A 22,878-nucleotide genomic window follows, 5' to 3' on the forward strand; every position below is an offset into this window, starting at 1 on the left:
TTTTTAGAGATGCTGTGCATTAAGGGATATAATTTAATTCAGAACAGTGGAGTTACGTTTGTGAGATCCGCGAGGATTCATGTTTGCATTATAAAATTACTCTAGGTACCAGAAAGAATTTATACGAACCTATCATCACAGTATACTAGACCAATTACGGCAAAGCAACGAGCGTACATATGCCGCAACAATTCACTAACCAAATACAATTAGTTTCAATGCTATTCGATGCGTACACATTCGTACTGGTTCAACATTTTTATGTATATACTAAAATCTCTGTAATCATGTCTCAAAAATCAACAGGGTTTAGTAGATGTATATAAAAATGTGTTGCTGCTGGACAATACTGATAATATAGCCGGGAAAAAGATTGAAGGAAATGCCTTTTTGGCATTACAAAGTTAACAGTGTAATATTACCGGTTGGGAATTTGCACTATAAAAATATATATTATGTAAAACAAAAAAAAACAACATTTGTTTTCTTTTTCCTCTCTCTCGGCAAACTTAATGTTCTATTGGTTCTTCAAATAAGTAACAAACACACTTGGATGTTAACAATTTATTTCTGATATATATACATACAGTTATCATAACCACGTTATACATACAGATTAACAGAGTACTGAGAACTTTTTCTTTATACAGTTATATCAAAGCATCTGATAAATACATGCAGAGTGTAAGAAAACGTTCATCTACAGTCATCTGTAATGTATACTATAGATACAACTGTTATTTCTCGCTATTAGTGTCTTGGAATAAAGAGGTAAATGCATTAAGTCCTGATGAAATTTTCATAAATAAAACTAATATTTTCAAAGCTATAACTATTGTACGAAATTATAGTGTGGAAGAATTTATTAGATAGTCAGAAACTGATTTAAACAAGACCTGCTTGTAAAACACACATGACCGCATGATGGTCTATGAGAGGCAACTGGTATGTACATAATTAAGCCTCGAAAACAACAGGGCTGTCTACCAGCAATTATTCTATGACATCTTACAGAAAATGTCCTAATTTTCGATCGCATGGTACTAACCAAAGAACAAAAACCAGTAGCGGTCCACTTCTGTTCACTCCGTAGACAATTATCCTATAAAAGATTACAGTCTACGCCCCAAACAGCTCAAACAAGAAAAAAATAAATCAGATATGGATCGGAAACTGTTTACAGTTTTATGTTCAATGTGACTTTGGTTTTTCGTATCTTGACCCCAAAAACATTTAAGGCCGTCTGTTGTCCACAGGTAATAGGCCTGTGAAGTGAGAGATTTAGGCACAAATATTCATCAATTACCTAACAGAGATTTGCTTTCAGTTTTGATGTAAATGTGAACTTACACATATTACGCTACAAAATTATAGGACCATCTACGGATCACAGAGAATCGTATTATGAGGGGCCTCCGTGGCCGAGTGGTTAAGGTCGCTGACTTCAAATCACTTGCCCCTCACCTAATAGTAGCGTAATCAGTAAATGAAAACTCATGTTGATAATCATTGTCTCCGTGTTATTAAGTTTTGAATGACAATTTTGATATTTGATAGCTTGTTATGTTTTTGACACTATGTAAGTTATGTAAGGGCGTTCAGGTACTATAAACTATTTTGGGGGCCTCCGTGACCGAGTGGTTAAGGTCGCTTACTTCAAACCACTTGCCCCTCATGTGGGTTGAAGCCTCACTCGAGGCGTTGAATTCTTCATGTGAAGAAGCCATCTAGCTGGCTTACGGAAGGTCGGTGGTTTCTACTCAGGTGCCCGCTCGTGATGAAATAATGCACGAATGGGCAGCTAGGGTCTTCTTCCACCATAAAAGCTGGAAAGTCCATAATGACCATATGACCTATAATTGTGTTGATGTGGCGTTAAACCCAACAAAAACAAACAATCGTACTGTCAAGTCTGTCCATGTTAACCCACGTTTTGTTTTTTTCATTTTTGATGGAATAATATATCCCCTCCTAATCGAAGAATGATATGCTTTCTGCGGATTTCCACTTCTCGTTATCAACATCTAACTTCTTCTCTTATACCCTATTTACATCTACCGAATTCAGAAATTAGAATTAAACATGTTCATTATGTTCATTATAATAATGCATATTTCATTAGTCAGATCAATTACAAGCCTATCAACATCTCATTATTTACAAAATATAAACATTTATTTTCTATTGAAAACAGGTCGTGACAAGAGGTTATGAGAATTCAGTTAAATTGATCTTTGACATGAAAAAATGTGAAGATAAAACTTAAGCTATAAAGACAGTTAGACTATGTGATATAAATGTAGTAAGAGAGACCAGATACATTTAGACGTTTATTTTTTTCATTACACATGTATTGTAAATTATGTTACTGAATACATCAATATGGACATTATTTTCTGTAAAATGTATTCTAATGTTAATTGTTTGTGACGTACAAAATGTTTTTCTAACGTAATTTTATCACGTGCGTACATATCATTTTATTTTACTAAGTTGTACCACTTTATACCATTATATTATTAATTACCCATTTTTTCGGTATCAACCTCAACATTACATCACAAACAATGACATATCTATATAACATTCCATTATCATGCTAAACAAAACAGTCAATTTAAGAGTTTTAATTAACAATCACTGAGTGTTTCTTAAAATGTCCTGTAGTACCATTTTATATTTCATTACAACAGTATGAATAAATGACATGTTGTAGACTGCATAAAATTATTATCAATTAAAGTATCTACTAGTGTTTAAAGTATTTAGCCACATTAGATATTTTTCCCATAATTAAATTCTACGTTGCACAAGCAATACATTCATATCTTAAGGAATATGTGACACAACTATGACTAAGGCCAGATTATTGAATTTTCGTTTCTAACACATGTCACATAAACAACTATTCCTCAACAAACAAATGAACAATTGATAGCCACATACAAACAATACCTTTAGCTATAACAGTTTAACAATTTTATTCGAAAAGTCTGCCCATTGCTTTAAATTACGAAATATTATAAACCAATAACAAAACACAATTTCAATAGTAAACATTTTAAGACATCACGCAGCATAAGAATGTAGGTATCTGGTTCAACATGTTACAATCAACCCTTTATTTACCCATTGTAAAGCTATAAACCTTTATTTGGCTATATGCTACAATAAAAAAAGTCGTGCTAAGAAAACGTTAAAACTGACCTACTGGTAACCTTTATATAAAAATGAAAGAGAAAAAAAATAAATGTTTACGTATTGACTGTGTAAATTTCCATTAAGTTCCCAAAGTTCCAATACAATGTAAGAACATGAAAAAAATATTGAAAAACAAAGTTTAGACATTTTCTAAGTGCGAAAAGGGAAATAATTCTGTGCAAATAAAGGTCAGAGGCGGGAGTGGTTTTACAAATTTCAGTACTCTCATAAACAGACACAATCTAACCGGTTCAGTTTTTATTTTGCCTGGTTGCTTCTTATGCCTCCGAAGGATCTTCTTATAGAGTTTATTAAAGGTAAATAGTTTGCGAAAATGGCATTGTTACGGAACTTGATGTTTTAACTTGCGCACTTATCACAAATTTAGAAAGTTTCAGTCAAATGCAGGCGTAAGTAAAATATCTTTTATTATAAGTGAACTGACAATTTTTGGACACTTTCAAGCGGAAAGTTAAATAGTTTTTTTTTTTCAAACCAAACACTAGACTGATAGCACCATGTATGCAATCTTGCCGTATGATCCTTTAAACCTGTAATAAGTTAAATTAGATAAATATAAATATAGTTTTTTTAAATGTAGTTTTTTTTGTGTTTTAATGCATTTTAAACACGAAGATAATTGTACAATATCTGTTACATTAAACTTAAGCTAAACGTCTATCGCGTTTTCACCGTTATATCATATTGTAATTTATATATCATGCTCTGTCCAAAATGTTTAAAAAGTAGATTATGAAGTAAATATTTAGCGAGACCAATCTTGGATGTAATATTCTAATGATATATTATAACATGTCTCGTTTATTTGTTATTTCAGCAAAGAAAGGTGTTAGGTATGGAATATTCTGCGATATACGACGGTTGACGCAAAGAACATGAGAATATGTAATGACATCAGTTACGACGTCGAACAGCTGAAAGACGCTCGATTCATTAGCACTTCGATAAATGAAGTTCAGTATAGTTTTTATCAGTTTGGTTAAATACAAGTGTTAGAATATAAACAACGCATTATTGTAGTTTGATTGATTTACCACGACTTATCTCCAAGATGGCTGGATATTTAACGCACTCGCAGTTCAATTCCTGCGCATCTGAAATCTGAACCGTTGTAAATGAGACGATAAACAACGTAAAGCAATCAGTTATTCAGCGTATATGGTCAAGTTTTAATATAAATATAAATAAACCAGGAAAAGCGAAAACAAAAACGAAAAACGTTGATATTTTATGTGCAGACTAACATATTTTACATATATTTCTTAATTAGCTTTATGATATTTGCTACACTAATTAATGAATTTGGCTACAGTTTGCTTCATCTCAACTACCTCGAAATGATCAATACCATACAAATCTTGGCGTATATCCGGATCCGTTTTTTTGTCTACAAAACTTGCCGTCTTGAAAACTATGCTCTAAGTTTTGACAAAATAAGATTATTTTCTTGATTGTTTATTCACTGCGCTTTAACCCAGCAATTAAACCATTCCTAATTAGTGATAATCACAATACGTTAAACAAGAGGGCCAAGATGGCCCTGGGTCGCTCACCTGAGAAACACACCATAATACACCATAACAGTGTAAACATAGACCTAGTGATTGCATGGAAAAAAATATTCTGACCAAGTATCATTAAAATTGGAGCAAACACAAGTATTTCTTTTATTTGACCCAGTGACCTAGTTTTTGACCCCAGATGACCCTACTCTACCTAGATTTTATCAAGGCAATAATTCTGACCAAATTTCATAAAGATCAATTGAAAAATACAGCCTCTATTGCATACACAAGGGTTTTCTTTGATTTGACCTAGTGACCTAATTTTTGACCCAAGATGACCCATATTCAAACTTGACCAAGATTTTATCAAGGCAATCATTCTGACTGAATTTCATGAAGATCAATTGAAAAATATAGCCTCTATCGCATACACAAGGTTTGTTCTTTGATTTGACCTAATGACCTACTTTTTGACCCTAGATAACCCATATTCGAAGCTGACCTAGATTTCATCAAGGCAATCATTCTAACCAAAATTCATGAAAATTAATTGAAAAATGCAGCCTATATCGCATACACAAGGTTTTTCTTAAATTTGACCTAGTTTTTGACCCCAGATGACCCATTTTCAAACTCGGCCTAGATTTCATCAAGGTTATCATTCTGACCAAAATTCATGAAGATTACTTGAAAAATACAGCCTCTATCGCATACACAAAGTTTTTCTTTAATTTAACCTAGTGACCTAGTTTTTGACCCCAGATGATCCATTTTCGAACTCGGCCTAGATTTCATCAGGGAAATCATTCTGACCAGAATTCATGAAGATTACTTCAAAAATACAGCCTCTATCGCATACACAATGTTTTTTCTTTGATGTGACCTAGTTTTTGACCCTAGATGACCCATTTTCGAACTTGACCTAGATTTCATCAAGGTTATCATTCTGACCAAATGTCATGAAGATCAGTTGAAAAATACAGCCTCTATCACATACACAAGCTAAATGTTGACGGACAGACAGACAGACGCCGGACATCGAGTGATCTAAAAAACTAAACTAAAAACGGGGTGATGGAATCTGCACGCGAGTATCTCCAGCATTTTTCTTGGAACATGCAAGCCGGCAGGCGAAATTTCAAAACCAATGTTCAGTTTCAAAATGCGAATTGACTTGTAAAAACTGAACCCTGCAATGTGTTAACTTTGCTGTGAAAGACAACCTGATTGCAGTTTGACCTTTAGGCTTGACAGTAATACTTCCACAGAAGAGAAGAGAAGTTTAACATAAAGGTTAGTCTGCTAGAAATTTTCTTCTTTGAAAGGCAGTTCATATTCTGGAAAAAGCACAACAATGTCTTTCAGGTTTCTCGAAGTTGTTAAAAAACAAGTTCGCATTGATTAATGAAGCTGATACATTTTTTTAAAATAAACATCTATAGTTACAAAATAAAAGTCATGAGTTATAATTTGACATTTGACTGTTGTATTGTATCGGCAAGTAGTCTCATACTGACCATAAAAGTCAATATGAAATCGCCTAATTAATAAAATCATTTAGTGAATGACAATAGTCATAACACTAATATGGCTTTTTAGAGAAAGCATTTCCTGTAACATGAATATAAACACCATGTAATTTTTATCAATGAACACGAAGAAATATTTCGGCATCAATAAAAGGAGCGCTAAGTGCGAAAGTTGGATATGTAGCTGTAAGTCGTTTGAATATTTAATGAATCTTCCTCGCTTTTCTTGGCAAGTTAGATATATTTATATCCATTTGGCCGAAAGCTAACTATTTAAAGAGTGGCAACACTTTTAGGGAAGGTTTCGTATAGTGATATATTATGATATGTAAACATTTTCAAATATGATGGATTTTTCAATATCTTTTTGCACAAACATATACAAACTTTACACCTCAGGCCAAAAGCCAACACACTGTAAATTTATATTTTTGAAAGACTTAATTTTAACCTGGTAGGTCAACCTAAAGATTTCAGTTTTGCGCATGTCAAAATGTATGCTGTATTTCAGTTTTGCGCATGTCAGAATGTCATATAGTAATAAAAGAAATACTGACTCGACGTCATGTATATAGATTTTCAAAACTACAAAATGTAATATTTATACCTGTAACCGAAACAAGGACATTATTTGCTGTTGTTTCTTATAGAATACCTTATATATCCAGCGAACAACAGATTTTCAGCAACAACAAAATGCTATATGAATTCAGATTGGCCATTATGGCCTTTCTCTGCACACAATATCGCATTATACTCAGGTTGGCCATTCTTGCCACTGTTTGCACACAATGTTACAATATATTCTGGTCTCACTGCATACAATGCCATGCTATTTATGTTTGCCAGAATGGCCCCTTACCATTTCATATTATATTCACGTTGGTCAGAATGACCCCTTATAGTAAACAATGCCACATTATATTTATCATTAGACTTTTACTTCAGCATTTAAAACCTGTGCAAAGAAGAATGTCATTGCAAATTTACTAACAATAACTTGCCAAAGCAGCCAGTAGGAATATACGACGTTGCACAGTACGGACGACCAGTGTATAAAGCTCCATCATTGTACAACTATTATAATAGCCGGTCAAACCGTCAATTCGTATACATTATTAAACTCGGCTATATTTAGCGATGTTCTGGGATTGGTTCATTTTGCTGTAGCCTTTTGCGTAGCTGAAAAGTCCATATGGAAAAATGATTAACATTTCCCTTTTACTAGTTGATGTCTTTTTTATGCTCTCAACGAACCCGGATTCTAGTGAATTGGTCGATCTGTTCTAAGATTTATTCTAATCATTTATTATATAAGGTCAAACTTATAATAACATATCACGTTTGACCCAATGTGCTACTTTCAATTGTCAATACATGTATATTAAACAGATCTATAAGCCGATCCGTTGAAAAAATACATATTTCAACCAACCTATCAAAAATAAAAACAGACTCGCTTTGTAGGTTTGTTCACGACAGGTGATGACAAGTCCAACATCCTTACTTTACCCCACAATTTAAAGAACATTGAACTTCAAAATATCATGAGATATGTCCTTATTTTAAGATGTATCTGTCTAGTACTAAAAACTGGAATTTTCTTATGAGCTGCCTGCAGGTGAGTAAACATTTGTTTCCAAACATGCTAATGCCTTAACTGATATATAGCCATTAAGTAAAACAAAACCAGTTGATTTCAGATTATACTTGGACATCAAATAAAATGACATTCCATACTGCCGGCTGATAAAAAAAAACCTAATAAACTCAATACAAACAGAAGCATACCATTTTTAGATAACTATGAGTAAAATTGCTGAATTAAGTTCGAAGTTTTTAGAATTAGTATAAAAAGTACTAACATAAGTTCATAGTCTGACGTGTTTAAGGCGGCATGTTCGATATGATGTATGGGTGGTGGTACTGCAAAAGTTATATATTCAAGGCTAACTTCACAAATATAGTAGAGGATAAGTGAAATAAGAAACTAGCAACAAAGTTCCAACATGGCTACAATATAAAATGTACCTCATAAATTAACTTACAAACACAAGTGAAATTAAAGTATTGCCCAAGGAAATGTACGGGAAATGACGTTGTGTTAGGAGGATTGGTGTAACATCATTTATGCTATATAGTAATGTGGATATTATATAGCTGCGCTTATAATTTCACGTGTTTTGAAAGTTAGTGATTTCTAATATTTTTTATATAAATACTGCCCTACTTACTTGGACAATGTCTAAATAAAAATATATCTTGCATTTCAAAGTATAATGGTTTTCTATGCCAAAGTAAATGCTCAATTCATTTCTGTCTTCATTAATGCGAACAGGATTTTCAGCAAAACCTTTGCAAATGGTTTTTGTGCCTTACATACCTTAAGCAGGAATGTTCCCAAACAAATCATTTAAGAAAAATGTATGTTTTGTTTAAAATAAATTAGACAAGTATCCATAAATTAGTGTATTAAATAAACTGTAATTCAATGACATAATCAGTTTAATGGAAAATATTTTACACACCCTACTTTTTTAAGACTTTAATATCTCTTCTTCAGAGGGTCGCTGAGTATTTTCTTAAAGGCTTTTCTGAATTCCGGGTTAAATATTGTGTAGATGAGAGGATTCAAGAAGCTGTTTATATAGCCTAACCAAACAAAGAATCCCATCAGATAAGGGTCAATGTCACAGGATGGATAATTTAACACTTGATAACGGAGACATATCGCCCGCATAATGTTCACAGTGAAGAAAGGCCACCAGCAGAGTAAAAACACACCTGAAAAATAAGAAAACACGGTTAGTACATAAAAGGATCTACTTTCCTTGCAAGGGTTTGGATAATTACATATTATCTACATCGATCAATTACTTTATTAACTTTTTTCAAACCAAAATGTATAAGGGAATGAGACATAACTTGTGAGTTTCATTTAATCTACTTAACACCTATTTGAAATAAAAGTTTTGGAAGAGAAAGAAGGATAAGCAAGCATCAACACAAATTAAAAAAGAAAGCCAAGTTCTATATAACACGAAAACAAATCAGGCTTTCTCATAAAGGCATTGATTAAGTTGTTTTAAAGAGGTAATTTTGTCTGTTTAATGTGCATTTTTATTTCCTGTTTTGCAATAATGTTGTCTGCCGTACTAATGTGATCATTTCCTGCTACATATTCTTGATGTATAATGTTCTACTTATATTCTATTTACGTCAGAATGTTACCTTTTATTTCTTTGATGCCAAAGTTTAATTCGGAATAACGTATTACAATATTGGTGTGTGAGGCAGTCGGCTGACACTTACTTCTAGTACGTTTTAATTACATGATATAAGTATCGAATGATTGACAAATATATTTGGTATAGGTCTCCTTATCCCGACATTAATTGAAAATCGACCACTCATCGAAAAATAATGTCCCACACATTTTCTTGTAAATGCCGAGAAAGACATCTTAAGAGAGAACATGTTATTTGGTATCATTTAGGAATTGTGAAAGAAAATATAGAGCAGTTGAACACGCATTATTTTAACATAATGATTGTTAATTACTATAAAAAAGGGCAAAATACTTTACATGCAGCGTTTGTCTTTTTTTAAATTTACATTCATATTAATCAAAACAAAAACATGTCAAGGATGTGCTGTCAGTGTCGAATATAGAGGAAGCATCAAAGTTCTGTTTTATCTTTTGTACTGTTGCTGTGTCATTATTGTGTTTGTTCAGAGTCTTGTGATATCAGTCCCCTAAATATCGTAGTGCCCTTATGAACCATATTCTATATTCTGATGTATTTCTTTTGTTTCATTAACGGCACGCGAAAGGGAATGACTAAGTAGACACCGTCGTTTGTTTATATGACTAAAAAATTGTTGAAGATGACGTTAAACCCGAACACACACACACACAACACACACGCACACACACACATACTATTTTTTATATATCGTCTATACGAGGATTGTTCAAATATGAATGAATCTAAGCACATAAAAATGTATCCTTGATAGATTTCAATAAAAATTTCATTTGGTCCCCTCGAAGTATTCACCTCTAACAGATATGCAAAGTTTCAGTCTTCTAATCCAATCCTTGAAGGCATTTTTATAGTCTTTTCTATGTATACTATGAAGACACTGAAATATTGCAGAACCGAGGTGTTTGCGCTGCACAAAGTTTCGACCAGAAAAGTACTTTTGAGCTTTGGGAACAAAAAGAAGTCACACGGGGCAAGGTAAAGCGAATAAGGAGGGTGAGGGAGCACAACAACCTTTTTCCTGCTTCAGAAAGTCTTGTACAATAGACGTTTTGTGCGATGACGCATTGTCATGTAGCAATCTGACATTGGCCAAACCAGTTGCGGGTCTTCGATTTTTGAAATATTTCTTCAGTTTTCGAAGAACTTTAGTCTTGTAAAACTTCGCATTTACGGATTTGCCTTTAGGTACAGCAACCTGAATGGCAGGACCCTGAGTTATAAAGAATATGGCATACATTACCTTCTTGACACTCATGGTCCGCTTTGCATTGCATTGTCTTTTGCCAGACTTTGATTTTGTTCTGAATCCTTCGTTTAGGCTCAAAACAGTGAACCCATGTCTCGTCACCAGTGACGACATTCGCGAAAGACCGTGCATTGTAATTTAGAAACTGTTTAAGCAAAATTTTGCGCAGTGCACGCGTGCCTTTTTCTGCTCATCTGTCAACAGATGGGGAATCCATCTAGCACTGATCTTTCTCATTTTCAAATTAAGTTTCAGAATTGTATGAGCTGCCCCTAATGAGATGCCAACCATACTAGCTATTTGCCTAGCGGTGTGTCTTGCGTCAGTAACAACTATTTCTTTCACTCTAGCAACCATCTTGGCAGACGTTGCTGTTTTCGGCCGACGGCTATGTGGTGCATCTTCTGTTCAAACTAACCCACATTTGAATTTCTTAAACCAACGAATAACTGTCGAAAAAGACATTTCATTATGCCCATAAACAGAACATATTTCATCAAAAATGTCTACACCCTATGCCAAGAATACAACGATTCTCAATATAGGACCGTATTTCAACGGCGTACGCTGACCTTACAACCATTTTGTATTAGCATACACGAGTAGGCAATGTTTAGCGAGCGACAGACACAGCTAAAATGAACGGATTTTAATGGGTGTGGTATCAATGTAAAGCTAACATGTTTATCTACCCAATAATCTTAATTTCCTCGTGATTTTCGCATTATTGAGCGAGATAACGTTCTAGATGCATTCATATTTGAACAATCCTCGTAACTGACAGATTTTTAGGAACAGCATTGTTTCTCTTATTTTCGGAAGGAAAAGATGGGTTTTTCTCTTAGATTCTATGTAACATTGATAAAGGATCATTACATAGGATACATCTATCTACTGGCTTGGTGTTTAAAGTGAAACAAATTCAAGGTAACATCACTATATTCAGACTAGTTCAATAAAAGTACCAAATACACCACGTTTTCACTTACCTAAAACAATTGCTAATGTTTTTGTTGCTTTTCTTTCTCGTCTAGAAGATGATTTCTCCTTTCGTTTCCGACTGGTTCTCATGTGAAAATTAAATTTTGTCATATTTTTCTTCTCTTTTTTCCGTCGTCCTTTGCCGTCAGAACTAGTTTTTTCACCACTACTACTGTCCTCCTTATTGTCCTGATTCACAGTTTTACCGTCTTTAGAAACAAAATTTGTTTCCTCCACCTCTGGAAGTGATATCACTGGCGACGACTCGTTTTTCTTAAATGATAATTGTTCTTGTCGTTCAATATCTTCAGCAACAGGGTTAATTATAAGTTCGCCTTGTGCTGGTAAATGTACTGGGCTTTTAGAATCACTCTCTTCATCTTTTTCTTGAGAGTCTGTTGGAGGGTTAGAGGTTGACGGATCGTCTATATGGGTCTCATGAACCTCTCTATGGTTAGATTTGTCAAAATTATTTGTGGTTGTATTGTAACTAGAAACCTTTCCGTTGTCCATTTTGGCAAGACCAGTTTTGACAGTTGGTTCACTAACAGCTTGATTTTCTATTACATTAGTCAACGTCTGTGTATCTATGGATCTAGCTTTCTTATGTGCTAATGACCTTTTAGCTCGTAATCGTAACACTCTATAAATTCTCCAGTATAGAAATATCATTATCAGTGATGGAATATAAAATGAACCCATGGACGAATATATTAAGAAATCAGAATTAAAGAAGCTACATGAACCAGGTGTCCGTGCGTCTGAATAGTTAACTCCAAGAGCGATTGGGGCAGCTATGGCTACGGAAACAACCCAAGTAAGTGCTAGCATCACTTGCACTCGTTTAGAATTCTTGTGCTTAGCATATTTGATAGGCTGTGTAACGGCGATAAATCTGTAAAATAAAATAACATTTTGATGAAAAATGTCTTGGTTGCTGTTGTTCATACATGAATATATTTTCCTTTAAACATTTATATGTAAAAATTGTTTTAATAAAAACTGGTAAAGAATAATCACCGTTTATATGTTATTCACAATAATGTAAAACAAGATGGTCATGATGACCCCTGGATCGCTCACCTGAGAAATATGAGCTACATGTTTCAAATGTCAAACTGATGATTTTTAGAAATTTTTTGGAAGATTTTCCGATTTACAATCAAGTAACCCCTGGGGCGGGGCCAATTTTACCCCGGGGGTCATGATTTCAACAAAGTTTGTAGAAGTCTACTAAGCAATATTACTGGTCAAATGTCTAAGCTCTAGGCCTTCTGGTTTATTTTTAGAAAATTTTGAAGATTTTTCTATGTACAATCAAGTAACCCCATGGGGCGGGGTCAGTTTGATCCTAGGGGTCATGATTTGAACAAATTTTGTAGAGGTCCATTAGGCAATGCTACATGTCAAATATCTAAGCTCTAAGCCTTCTGGTTTATTTTTTTTTAATTGAAGATTTTCCTATAGAAATCTATGTAAAATCAAGTGACCCCTGGGGCGTGGTCAATTTTGACCCCGGGTTCATGATTTGAACAACTTTAATAGAGGTCTACTAGGCAATGCTACATGTCAAATATCTAAACTCTAGGGCTTCTGGTTTCTGAGAAGAAGATTTTTTAAGATTTTCCTGTGTAAAATTAAGTGACCACTGGGGTGGGGTCAATTTTGACCCCGGGGTCATGATTTTAACAAATTTGGTAGAGATCCACTAGGCTATGCTTCACACCAAATATCTAAGCTTTTGGGCTTCTGGTTTTTGAGAAGAAGATTTTTAAAGTTTTTCCTTTCGGCTGCCATGGCAACCACAGTTCTGCATGGAATTCAATTCTTTGAACAATTTTTGTAGACTTTACCCAAGGAACATTCCTGTGAAGTTTGGATGAAATTGGCCTAGCGGTTTATGAGGAGATGTCGTTTAAAGTAAAAGTTTACGGACAACGGACGCCGGACGGTGAGTGATCCTAATAGCTCACCCTGAGCCTTTGGCTCTGGTGAGCTAAAATGTATAAGAAGCAGTGTATGATAGTAACAAAAATACCTATCCAAAATGAGAGATATAAAACTCTCCCTTGCAAGATGTGAGACAAAAGAAAAAAATCTTTACTATCAAGAAAAAACTGTGAGACATAAAATTCTTTCCTTACAAGATTTGTATCAGTTACCACTTTTTCTAAATAATTACAATGCTTCAAAAATTATGCCTCCTTCAACCAACACTGTGTTAATGTGTCAAAAAATCACAAAAGAACAAAAAGGTGATATTTACTGATATGTGATGAACAACTTAAAAAAAAAACAAATTAAAATACTTTGAATGTATAAAAATGTATTCAGGCCTAAGCAACATAAACAATTTCTAAATTTAGAATAATACTACCCGTGCAAACATAGGGATGTGTTTGAAATACATATTAAGTCTATTTTCTTATATTGTTGCATGAAGAATAAATGAATAATGCAGATGTTTATAAGCAAGTTCCTACGCTGCAGTTATGCTTCATGTTACACAGTTTTCTCATATAACCCCTCTATAAAACAAGACAGTAGACTGTCTGCCCCGCGGGTCTAATAAACACATTCTTTAAAACCGTATAAAGGGCGACTGTTTATTTTACACGATTTTGTCCTTGTTTCGGTTCTGTCGCATGACTACTGACTTCTTTTACTGAAAAGCCTGAAGACTTGTTGTTAGCTTTTATTCTTAGTAAGAAAAATATTCTTTCAACAAAAACCTCCCGTGTCTGAATTTTCACGTTAAATGTCCACTTATGATACCAATTTGTTAATAACAAATAAAATGCTTTGCTTTAAAGAGTTCTCGGAAGCTTTATTGAAACTAGTCAAACGTCACACGAAAATATTAATCTCTCATTATTGTCAAGCGCGTTTAATTATGTTCTTTCATTACAAAGTTCACAAATTCAACCTATGTTTCATCTACCCCATGTGTGTCGTTTAATTCATTGTCATTCAGAGGAAATTTAACTAAACTTAACTCCCACTATCGTTACATTTGACAGAGAAATCTCAAGTGCGTAGTTTATTCTTATTATTATGCAGAAAAAGCTATATTGACTTGTGCAATTGACATGATGTGTAGATGTGAGTTTACCTGACAAACTGACAAATATGGTGAAAAAAATCCAGTAATTGCTTTATAGGAAATACGTGTAACAGATTCTGTGGAAAAAATACCATGATTGCATTATGTGATACGCCCTATAGTATCAACGAACGCTGTTACTTATTGTATGTTACAGGACTCCAGCCGCAAAGTAGGGTATGAATTACTCAAATTGTTGCTTGTCAGCTGACATGGTACAATTTACTACTGACTACACTCATCAGACAGCAAACATCATAACTGAAGAGCATTTTGTCGAATTTTGTTTTCCGAATTTAAATGAATTTAAATTCACCTATTTCAACTAGAGGGGTTATTCGTTTGATAATTAATGACACTTCATTGAAATTCGCGTACACACAGCGTGGAGAAGGGAATTTTAGTTGCACCATCACCAAAGATTTCTCTCTTTGAAAAAAACAAAAAAAACTGATTGTCCAGACTTACATGACTCAACTGCAACAAAAGGAAATAATCGGTAAAAATGGTATATTCTTGCTCAGAGATATGACTGATATACTTCTACCAAGTCTTAAGTTTTATTTCTGTTCGACTCTTTGTTATATATTTTATGTAAAACACTCTGCCTAAGTAAAACGGGACGCATTTTCGGTCACACACCTACACTTGAATGCCTACGTAAGAAAATACAATTTTATAATCAAGCATCTGTTTTGATAATGTCTGTGGTCTATGCACAATACAATAATGTAAATGTTATTAGGTTTAGAACGCATAAACACAGAAAAAGGTGAAATACACCTATATCTATGAGATAACACTTTATAATTACGAGCATTAGCTTCAGACAACATCTATTATAAGCTGCATATTCTAAATTCTTGTCTACCTTTCAAATATATTGAATAATATGTTATATAATGTATTTATTTTCTTTAATATGTTCCGTTTATAATAAGATAATGTAAATTTTTCAGTCAAAATTATGACTAAAAACAGTAAGAGAATAAAGAAACATTATTGATAACTGACGAGACGATTATGTTGCAACGTCAGTTATAGAGTAACTTATGCCATTTAAAAACTGAGCAAAAAAGAAAAGAACGGTATAATATGAAATATTATCTCTGGCCCCAGAAAATTTTAAACGGGTGAATGGAATGCATAAACAATCTTAGACTACCCTGAAAATCTACCCCCATAAAGAGTATCTGACTATGCATTTGTCTGTATGACTGCATTTGAACTTGTCCTTTGGGATAGGGACTTGTTAATTGCGCGCAACAGGACTTCCTTATGAAGCAACTATTTCTGCCACACATGACTCAATGGATGTTACAATTAATGTCCAGAGAAGATAATATAGATGCAAACATTTACATGCATCAATACATGCATGCCTCGCATACACCAAACATTGACATTGATTAAGACGACTGCGTCGAGCTTTATGGAAGGAATCTCGAAAAGAACAAGTGGAGAAATATTTTCAAGCTTTGGGAATATTTCCTAGTAAAAGTGATACTTCGAGCAGGAAAATGTACAAAAGCGTAAGCAGTTGTTTCACCTGTTGGTAGTTATAATGGAAGCTTACAAAACAACATGCCGAGTAGGTGATCCCTATTGCATTTCAGTCACTAAGCCTACCATTAGTGTCTCCTTGATTTTCACTCCTGCCCCTTACTTACCTCTTGCCTATTACTACTATACTTTAGGGGAGACATGTACTTTTCCACAGTGGCATCTTCTAGATTTTTTATGAATTAAATTCTAAAGTGTCATTTTGAAATGCAAATGCTTACCTGTCAACACTTATGGCGGTAAGATTAAGAATGGAGGCAGTACAAGCCATGACGTCAAACGCTACCCAGGCATCACACAGTTCATCACTCAAACTCCAGTATTTTGTGACCTGGAATAAAAGTAGAAATACATAGGTCAAGTAAAAGATGATGTAAATGTATCAGACCTTTTTCCTGATAGACAACGTCCTCCAAGACAATTTGTCAAAACGCAATGCGTCCAGAGTAATTAGTCTACACTTTTGATTCGTTTTGGGGAATCATGTTACTCGCTGAGAAAAGGTAAGTACTAATTTAACACTGCTACAGAATCTAGCAAAATAGTTAATAGTACCTGAACGTCCTTACATAACTTTTATAGTGTCAAAAACATACCAAACTATCAAATATCAAAATTGTCATTCCAAACATAATAGCACGGAGACAATGATTATCAACATGGGTTTTCATTTACTGATTATGCTACTATAAAAGTATTAATTATTAAAGTTAAGCGGAGATTTTAAGAGTTGTAAACCTGTATTTATTTTAAATGTAATTGTTTTCGTTTTTTAATTTAAGATGAATAACTGATTATGACTTTTCTCATTAATGTTGTTGTCTTCCTTCTAAGGTTGTGTAAGGAGTCATATAAAACAGCTGATGGAGCGATGCTTATTCATGGATAAGTTTATATATCATATTTTTTTCGTCAGCTGCGCTTTGCTGTATCTGTACGTTACAGTCAGTATAAATTGTTGGATAAAAGAATAAGATTTTTTTACATCTTTAGTTTAATTTTTACTTGTAGAATTAAAGCTTTACAGACGTAGTAGAAGTACTAGGAACAATTGTAGTATTAATAGTAGCAGTAGTTGTAGTAGTAATAATAACAATAACAATACTAATAACCGACAAAATGATATTAATCCATTGCGAAATTCACACACCAAGAAACGGCCTAATATTTAATGAAATGAAACCTGGAAAAGATCTTTTGGAAGCATAGCATGCAACCAAGCACAGTAATAGCAGACGCGGTTTGATTGAGTCTGTTCGGAACTCTATTACACACCTTTTGAATGGACTCCAACAACACTTAATCCAAGAACTGGGAGACTTTTTTACAGCCGCCACACGGCACCTAAAGATTGCTGCTGTGATAGTTAATAAAATTTGTAAAAAGATCCTTTGGAAGCATAGAATGCAACCTTAATTGATAAACTTAATTGAAATTAAATTCTAATTTAGCGTCAGCCAGGTTACAGTAATTACTAATTTCAAACGTATTACAAAAATGTTTTACACGGAGTTTTAAAACCACAACCTACTATCATCCTCAACCATGCTCCATGGAAGTTTGTTTTGCTCTGGCACAAATATTCTATAAAATATGACAATCCATGTATGAACGATACATGATTATTTAAATATTCACAATAGCCATAATGTATAAGACTTTTGAAATATAAACTGAATGTAACTGATCTGTCTAAACAATCTGATTCTATTTAAGCTCTAAAATGCTATAAAACATTGGAAAAATATGGCTGGAGTATTTTATTGTTTTTGTAATGTTTAAATTGTTGTATTCACCTTAAATTGTGTCTAAATTGCCAAAATAACGAATAGATTTTGAGATATATAATTAAACATTGTCATCTAGGGTAACAACCGCGATTACCTTTCGTACACTCATGAAACGCTAGAGAAAAACTGCCACTAACCATGAACCTTATCTATACTCTTAAGTTTTATTTTATTAATATTATAACTTTAATCATTTTAAAACTTTAACAACACCTTTAAAAAGACCATTTATATACGTCCGATTTTTGTCAGTACAGAGGTTATTTATAGATTACACGCCACGCCTACTGCACGATAAATATGCTTACTCTATATGCGCTAAATATTCAATGTATTTAAACGATACTGTTTTACTCTATGTTTTTAAAAATGCTGCCATTTTGTCATTTTTTAATGTTTATCCGATCTGTTTTTTGCACTTGCTAGTCTAAAGTCTATATTTAATGGTAATTTCGGTATTAGTTTCTTTACTCCTTATATAAAAGAGTTATTTACGATCGCGCTGTATGAAAATTTACAGTTGGTTTTATCAAAATTCGTCCGTTTTTATGTGATTTTGCTTATTTTTATTTTATTATCATACTAAAAATGCTCTAGCATTATAGCTATATATGTTCTTTAGCGGTACTGAAAATTTGGAGCAAAACTATGAATTAATAAATGTTTAACACGCGAATCCTGTGTATCTGACGTCTAAATTACGCGTGAAAATTTTTACTTAAAATTTACCTGTTTACCTGTTGTTTGTTTACCATTGTCTGTTTCCGTCGGTTCGTTTACTGGTCATCATTACTACTGGATTTTCCTATGGTGGCGTCTTTCTAATAACCTGTTTTCTCGGACTGGGTCTTGCTTATGCCACCATAGGTCCCTTCCACATATATACACTGCTGGCCTAACTTTAATTTAATTTAGTCGATTTTGTTGTTTCCGTTATCATGATTTTATTTCAGTTATTATAAAGTCTATATAAAAAAGTTAAAATTGAATAAAATTTGGTTAAAACTGTTAAAGCTAGCTAAAATTTGATAAAAGTTGATAAAATCAGAATCGGCCTTTGCCGAAAAACGAAAACACAAAGACTCTTATTTCTGATTTTTATTTTGCCTAAAGTTTTAATAAAATTTAGTTATAAAAATATATTTAAAACTAATTTAGTAAAAACAGGTGACCATCCTTGCCGAAATGTAAAGTGGTTGCAAGGATATATCTCCTAGTTTTAAAATCATTGTCTAAAATTAGCCTAGTTATGGCTTAAAAATACGTATATGTTTAAAATCAAAATAATTTAAAAGATCCTGGTTGGTAAGAAAGTATTTGGCCTTTTGATTATAATATAGAACAATAAAAATAACATTGTATATACATATTTTAACTAACTAAAATTAAATTAATATAATAGAAATTATTTTATAGATGAAAAGAGCGCTATAAAAATCTGGTAAATAATAATAATAATAAATCATAATATTAAAAACTCTTTCGGGCTTATTTTTTTTTTATATGCTCCAGAAACAGTCGGCTCCTGTTACTATGTTGTTTCTAAAATTAATTCTTGCTATTCATAGTTGTGACCCGACCCTAGCCACTTTAATAGATAGCGCCTTTCACCCTGAGGATATATCGCTTGTATTGACCGCACCAGTGCCGTTAAGCCTTACATGGTATCCCCAGACGGGGTGCATATACTAGCTCAACCCCCCTGATTATTGACGCCATCTCTTTTGAAAGAAGTTTAGGATTTTGATATGTTTATACACGTTCCACCGAGATTATATTATTTCTATTGACCGCACCAGTGCCGTTAAGCCTTACATGGTACCCCCAGACAGGGTGCATATAGAGATTCAAACCCCCTGGTACTTTGTAACATTAAATTAAGGCCAAAGTTATAAAATTAGTTGTCTGGACAAAATCTCACCTATTTCGTATTTCTTTCTTTTTCTAATTTTAAGGTGTTATCAGTAGTCGCACAGTGAGGTTTAAAGGCACTGGCACCAGACCTTACCACAAAAAATAACATATTAGGTATCAGGAAGTTAATGCTATATTTCCTAAGGCACCATCGAAACTTAATTACTGGCACACTATTGTTATGGAATACACGTGAACTGGTTGTTATTTCTAATATTTTCATTGAAAACTGAAAAGCGTTTGTGACGTAAACCGCTTATTTATGATATTAAACGGCCGTTCCGAGTTTATTGGAAGATTTTATTGCCGCTGAGGTCCGGGTTCGATTCCCAATTTCATCCTTCCTGGACACCATTTTTAGATGAAATGAATTTGATATAGGTGTATTATTTTTATGCTTTATAAAGATGAAAAAGATATTTTGTCTGCCTTAGTCAGATTATGGAGAGGAGATGATAGTCCTGGAGAATTTATACACCCCACCTTCCGCAAAAGAAATATATATTTGTCATATCGTTTATCTATTATCATTTTTTAATTTTTATTTTATTTTATTTTATTTTATTTTGAAAAAATGAATTTGAACATATTCACAATTTCGTTTCGAAGTGTATATGTCGAATATTGAAAAAAATTGTAAGTTATTACACTAAAAATTTAACTGGAATTTCATCTTAAATTTAAAAGCCATATAGCGTATAAGTACTTACTTAACAACACCGAAGCCGGTATGGAAGATAAGATCAAGCCTGCGCTAATTAGAGGACCCTCAATTTTCAATATACAACATGATCACAAGCACCGCATGCGGTATAGCACTTTGAACTTCTGTTGGACCGGATAATGGCCGCGTGTCAGCCACAGGGCGCCTGTTCGAAATTAAACAGTTTTGCAAAATGCGAAACAAGGATTCGTTCGTTGTTTTTTTTTATTTGTGTGTGTACTACATATACCTTTTCATTCGTTCTTTATATTTTTTCTACGTGCTTATCTGTTCCCTTTATTCTCAACGGAATGAAATACAATTGTTTTAAATTTCTAGACGATATGCACTCAGACGGTAGTAAAGACTCTGAATATTTGATTTGACTCTAAGGCGGAAAAAATCATGCTGCTCCACCCCGTATTTAGTTCGACATGGTATCCGAGACGAACCGGGGTACTATGGTAGACATCTGGTTTGCGAGAATGTCGGAATCAAGTTTGACAATTTCTAACAGTTGTTTTCTTCTTTAAATTGTTGAAACTCAGAAACTCAAATGCCAGTATATTCCTATTAGCGCGAATTTAGTGGGAATGAAGATTTTCGGTATAATAATTATATATCAGTTTTGATTGATTTTGATTATACAACTTTTTAACAATTAAATCTCACAAAGCAATGCGGCATTCTTCGAACGTAAATACAGCTTACACGCACATGACTTTCAGTGAAAACTAGAAAATGCACAAATTGCTTAGAAGGAATATTGCCAATACTTTGTACGTAAAGAAAGAAATGACATGGATGCGACATGGATCCGACAGAAAAAAAAACTCTCTCTGATTTGATTTTTTTTTTTTTTGTATAATATATGTTATATAAATGGCATGCTTTATAACAACATTAATTGAAAATCATTCATTTTCTTAAATTAAAATTCTGAGACATGAGGTTAAAAATAGCATTGCCGCTATATGCGCCTTCCACAGTGCGACTTCATACATATATCACAGAATTACCGACATTTTTTCAGCATCTGCGTGCCTCGGGGCAGTACATACCTTTTTTGAAAAAAATATGTAATGATCTCGGAAATGCGACAGAGATCGATCACAGAATATTGACAAGAGCCCATCGCAAATTGTACACTCGTTTACTTTTCTTTTTGTTGTTTCCATGCTCTAATTGTCTGTCGGTATTTTTAGTTAAGATGCAATTTATAAGTCTCCGGCAAAATGTTGAGTAAATTGCGCCCTTATCAAAGTATGTCGTTATATTTTTTATATGTATTCAATTTAATATGGATAGCTGAAAACGAGAAGTACTACATTACAAATCAACATTTGTAGATTATAAACCCGAAATTATCTTAAATGAATAAGAAAGAGTATGTCGTCCTTAAATCTTTATATCTAATATATCCACTATCTGAGGTTGTTCATTGTTTATTTATTATTTGTGAAGTAGCTAGAGTATCATTTCTCTCCGGTATTAATATTTCATAGATCTAAGCGGTGTCTGTTCATGTATTATAATAAGATGATAGTGTCACTTATGATGTAACAAATGTATTATACAAAGTCGTCTGTAATACCATCTCGTTTTGATCTCGCGAGATAAAGGTTGGCGGTGTTGTGCGAACTTACTGATTTGTAAAGCATATCATAATTCTTTATCTTGTATTCTACGCTTTAGAATAAATTTCGAATGCTTGAGAAAGCCATTAGTAATTCGAAATACCGTATCAGTATTATATATGTATAAAACTAGTGTATATATAAAATTGTCACATATATTTATGTATAGAAAAGCATACGCATTTTAAGATATTTGAATAATGTACTATTTTATCATGCTGTACGTATGAAAAAAAAACATAAATAAACTATCTGACTTTAATCATCTAATTTATTAAGGACGAAGCGCAGCAAGTTAAAACATTTTTTCCAGCTAAGCAATTTTATCACCATTAATGAGTTGGATGCATTCTTTTTTCTCCGTAACAAATTTTAAGTCCATTTATCCTCTTTTTGAAAGAGTTTATTAGAAACGG

At 33.3% G+C, this 22,878-nt stretch overlaps 1 protein-coding gene across 1 annotated transcript in view; it reads right to left on the reverse strand.

Moving 5' to 3' along the window:
• Positions 1-555: 555 nt before the first annotated feature.
• The window catches only part of LOC123561409 (dopamine D2-like receptor), a 328,698-nt gene continuing 306,375 nt past the window's right edge, over positions 556-22,878 (reverse strand). The window contains exons 5-7 of the mRNA XM_045353759.2: positions 16,640-16,749; positions 11,761-12,647; positions 556-9,040 (exon numbers count right to left, since the gene is read on the reverse strand). Coding sequence (XP_045209694.1) covers positions 8,802-9,040; positions 11,761-12,647; positions 16,640-16,749 — 1,236 coding nt within the window. The 3' untranslated portion in view covers positions 556-8,801. The remainder of the gene's footprint in view (positions 9,041-11,760; positions 12,648-16,639; positions 16,750-22,878) is intronic.

The sequence above is a fragment of the Mercenaria mercenaria genome, chromosome 10 (genome assembly GCF_021730395.1).
Source record: "Mercenaria mercenaria strain notata chromosome 10, MADL_Memer_1, whole genome shotgun sequence".
Classification (NCBI taxonomy): Eukaryota; Metazoa; Mollusca; class Bivalvia; order Venerida; family Veneridae; genus Mercenaria; species Mercenaria mercenaria.